This window comes from Myotis davidii, unplaced genomic scaffold, assembly GCF_000327345.1.
Source record: "Myotis davidii unplaced genomic scaffold, ASM32734v1 scaffold577, whole genome shotgun sequence".
NCBI classification, from domain to species: domain Eukaryota; kingdom Metazoa; phylum Chordata; class Mammalia; order Chiroptera; family Vespertilionidae; genus Myotis; species Myotis davidii.
In genome coordinates, this window is record NW_006289082.1 from 1,382,757 (window position 1) to 1,387,314 (window position 4,558).

General features: G+C 37.3%; 1 protein-coding gene across 3 annotated transcripts in view; it reads left to right on the forward strand.

The window, feature by feature from the left end:
• The first annotated feature begins 1,939 nt into the window (after positions 1 to 1,939).
• RCBTB1 (regulator of chromosome condensation (RCC1) and BTB (POZ) domain containing protein 1) overlaps positions 1,940 to 4,558 on the forward strand; it is a 49,833-nt gene continuing 47,214 nt past the window's right edge. For all 3 annotated transcript variants that reach the window (XR_001513451.1, XM_015562315.1, XM_015562316.1), the window contains exons 1-2: positions 1,940 to 2,119; positions 2,503 to 2,653. Coding sequence is in view for 2 of the 3 variants with exons in the window: in XM_015562315.1 (XP_015417801.1) it covers positions 1,994 to 2,119; positions 2,503 to 2,653 (277 nt within the window). In the remaining variant the exon portion in view is untranslated. The remainder of the gene's footprint in view (positions 2,120 to 2,502; positions 2,654 to 4,558) is intronic.

The following is a 4,558-nucleotide window of genomic DNA, read 5'->3' on the forward strand; positions in this document are numbered from 1 at the left end:
GAGACATCATGTTAATACACTGTGTAGTAAGAGTGTGGGTAAACAGTTGCTGCCACATATTGATGGTTATCTTATATATTGGTACTACTTCAGTAGAGGACCATTTGAAATAGCTATTAAAAGCAAACTGGCTATTGCATTTTGAACTGGCAAGTACATTTTTAGGAGACTGTCTTAGGAATTTATGTATAAAAAGACATGTATATTCAATAATATGTGCAAAAAATAATTGCAGTATTGTTCATGTTAGCAAAGGCTGAAAGTGACTTAAATGTCTCAGTGGAAACAGGTAAATTGTTATCCTCTATAGTACCATCGAAAAGTGAGGTAACTCTACAGAATGATCTGTAAGATGTGCTGTTAATTAAGTAGGGTGGGAAAGCTTCCACACATACTTATATATAATGCTCATGTAAGTATACACTATCTTTGGAGTGAATTAAAACAGCTACTAACAGTGGTTGCCTTTGAAGAGAGGGTCTAGAAGGGGTGGATAGGGAGATTTACTTTCCTATACTGTTTTGTACTATTTGAAACAAAATTTTTTAACATATTTATATATTAGTTTTTACCATTTCCCACACCCTTTATCTGTTCCCACCAACATACACACATATGCAAGTGTGTGCGCACACACATACACACCCTTGGGTGCACAATTTTCAGAATATTCAAATGTCATTCCAGGAGTCCGGTTGTGCAATGACAGGTAATAGTGTTTAAAGCTTATTGACTATGTGGTGTGATACTTGGAGCATAACTGGAACCCGATCCTTGTCATCCAAATTGGTGCTGATGGAAAAAATCACTCTGGATGGTGGAAACTGAGGCCTCGCTTTATAGGTGCTGCTATCGGTGCTGGAGCCAGAGAAGGACCTTGGTCTTGGGCCTGCCTCTCTTGGCTGTATGTAGAGGTCTGAGAGCAGAGTGAGTAGGAAACTGTGGTTGAATTTATCAACTGTTTGGTTCTATTTCAGTTTCCAGAGGTAAGAGCCAAAATGGAAATTCACTTGGTATGATAGGGTTTTGTGTTCGTGCAGCCCCCTGGAATTTGTAGAATTACTTTTTAACCCTAGAAGAATTGGAGCCATGACCAGGATTCTTTGTGTAAAACTCCTTAAAAAGATCAACTTTAGTTTTATACATCTCTCTACTTTTTATTGGGATTGGGTATTTTTAAGCTAATTGCTATTTGTATAAAGGCTATAGTCATCACCTCTAGCACCAGATTTAGGGCAAATTGTCTTGTCTGTGTTCAAATAATGTTTCTCAATGTGAAATGAAATATGGTCTATATATAATGTAGGAAATGTGGTCATGTAAATTAGGATCAGAACATAATGCTTTATTTTATGGTTTCCTTCAGTAAATGTTAAACTAGTGTTTCTTAATATTTTTGCCACTCTAAACCATATGAGGGGTGTCCCATTCCCTTTATTAACAGTGGCTTGGTGTGGCAGTGATATTCCACATGGGGTGGGGTCTTTTAGTGCATTCTGGCAGAGGTAGTGGGTGAGAGAGGAGGTAGAGATAATGATTCTCATTTTCATAACACACACACACAAACACAATCACACAATCACCATGACACTCATCCTCCTGGAGAAAATATACCCGATGAGAAATCCTGGTTTCATCCAGTTTGCATGTCTTCCCTCCATTATTGCTGTCAGCTTGCATGTAAACATGTATGTAACAGATTAGCACTGACTTATATAAGTCAACTGGTTCTAGCAAGTTTCCCTCCCATCATAGGAAAAGGCCCAGGTCTGAAGGTGCAGGAAGGGTTACACACGTTGCTGGGGTAAACGAGCAGTCTGTTTAACCAAAGGTAGGCGGACAGTTTATTCTGGAATTAGCTTTTGTTTTATTTTATTAACAGTGTCTTTTAACAATTAGTTTAGTGGTTGTTTAATTTTTTTTCTTGGATTCCTTTTTGTTTGTTACAGCAGAGATGCCAGCATATTTATAGGAATTGCTTGAAGCCAGAGTCATGGTGGATGTAGGAAAGTGGCCAATCTTCACTCTGCTCTCACCTCAAGAAATTGCATCTATTCGGAAAGCCTGTGTCTTTGGCACCTCAGCCAATGAAGCACTGTACGTTACTGAAGATGATGAGGTAAGAAAGAATCTCTTAAAATCCAGAGTTTAATTTTAGGGCTTATTTTGAGATTGAGCTTTAAAGCATGCAGTTTGAAGATGGAGAAAGGTCAGGGATAACAGAACCTGAAATTCAAGAAGACTGTATCTTTGATATAATTTGCCTTTTCTTTACGTTTCTTGATTTAATACCACTCCACCCCTACTACTCTTTGGGTTTCATAGTATAGCCAATATCCTAAATATCAGCAGAGGTTGACTTTTTCTTAATAACTTTTTTAGTCTCTTCCCACCCACCGAGCTGTCAAACTAAACTTGAGTGTGTCTCATTTTCAGGGTGAAGAAGGGAGCCTTTGTGTAACTTTAGGCCAAACATCTCAAACAGAACTATTTGTTTTCCAGGTCTTTGTATTTGGACTGAACTATAGTAACTGTCTAGGAACTGGAGATAACCAGAGTACACTTACACCCAAAAAGCTAGAAGCCTTATGTGGAAAGAAGATTAAAAGCCTTAGTTATGGCAGTGGTCCACATGTTCTTCTCAGCACTGAAGGTAAAGAGGGAATAAGTCCAGCTTTTCAGTTTGTGGAAAATGGAGCAGTTAATTCTAAGCTAAAAGGAGGTAGGGCTGGATCAAATAATTGATTTCTCATGGTTTGTTTATTACTTTCTGAGTGGTAAAAATTAAACACTTCAGGCTAACTGGAACAGCCATCGGATGACTTGCAAATTAAGCAAACTTCTGAGGTTTTAGGCTACTTATATACAGTTGTGAAAGATTAGTTATAGCAAGGAAGTGGTCCTTGCAGCCTAATTTTTCAATGGATTTGTGGTAACAAGGCAACTTTAAGGTTTTACTTGGTACATTTTTGTAAATAAAGATAAAACTGGTTTTCCTTTCTTTGTGTAATTCCTGAACCTTGAATTCAATAAATCTTAGTTTATTCCCTGGCATTACTGTGGGTGCCTTATGGAAAAAATGTGAGATAGAGTCCTCTCCCTTTCTCTCTGCCTCTCCAAGATCACTAAAGAAGGAGACTGTTATTTATCTTTGGTCATTTATCTCTATTGTAGGCAACCAGAACTCTGAAAATCTGTTATTTATAATTTAAGTTCTTCCTTTTATATTTTAGGCACACTAGCGTGCGTTCTCTCTCCCCCCGCCCCCATCTCTCTCCCCGTCTCTCTCCCCATCTCTCCGTCGGTAGCAGAGGTCCTCAAGTTTTTGTTGGGTTATCCTATTGAGTGGCATTTGGGAGACAGTTTACTCCCTGCCTTTTTGTCTCCAGAGTAGGAGCTTCCTTGGATGTTGCCATAGGTCGTCTTGGTATTGAGCTTTTTAATTGCTTTTAACTTATATTGAGTCCACTCCAGCTTGTCTGTATCTTTCTCAAGCTGTGAGATCCAGATCTGAGCATGATTGTTTAGTAAGAGTATAATGTGTTGAGCATAATGAGGTGATTGTCTCACTTCCGTGTTATGTAATCTTGTCTTTCTAGAATTACACTGGCTCTTTCAAGCAGTTACAACTTTGCTGACTGGTTCAGCCTGTCATCCATTGTGACCTAATGATTTATTTTTTTCCGAATGCATATCAGTTTTAACTAGTGATTGATTTTCCACCGTAAATTCCTGAGGCAGTTATTTAGAGCAAATATACTAAAACATGTACATTCAAAGTTTTTGTTTTTTTTCCAAAGTGGTGACCTTAGGAAATTATAACTCTTCTTTTGAATTATTTTTAGCATCCAGATCATACAGTTTAAACTATTTTGAATGTTACAGTTGAGATGTAAATATCAGTAAACAGGCCTGGCTGGTGTGGCTCAGTGGTTGAGCATTGACCTAGGAGTAAGGAGGTCACGGGTTTGGTTCCCAGTCAGGCCATATACTGGGTTGCGGGCTCGATCCCCAGTGTCGGGCATGCAGGAGGCAGCCGGTCAACGACTTTCTGTCATCATTGATGTTTCTATCTCTCTCCCTGTCCCTTCCTCTCTGAAATCAATAAAAAAATTAAAAAATAAACAATAAACATAAATATAAATACCTGATTTTCTCATGGGCATGTTTTTATTTTGTTTTTAATTTCGTTTTGATCATTATAATACATTTTACACAGTATACAGTAAACATGCGTGTATTATGTATCTCTATGAATATATATATTTGTGTGTACTGTATGTTGACAATCATATAGTTTTAAAAGAATTTAACAAAAACAATAAAACAATTTAACACTTGAAATCCTCAAATAGCTTATGGCTTTTTGTAAAAAGCAGGATCTTTGTCCTATCCATCTTCACTCTTAAAAACTGCTCTTCAGAAGGAACCACTTTTAACTCTCAGATGTTTCTTCTGATATTTAACTCAAATTTTTAAAATAACATGCTTATACTGCTATTTCCAAATTTCTCATCTTAGATATTATCATTTGACATTTATAATGGCAGATAGAATT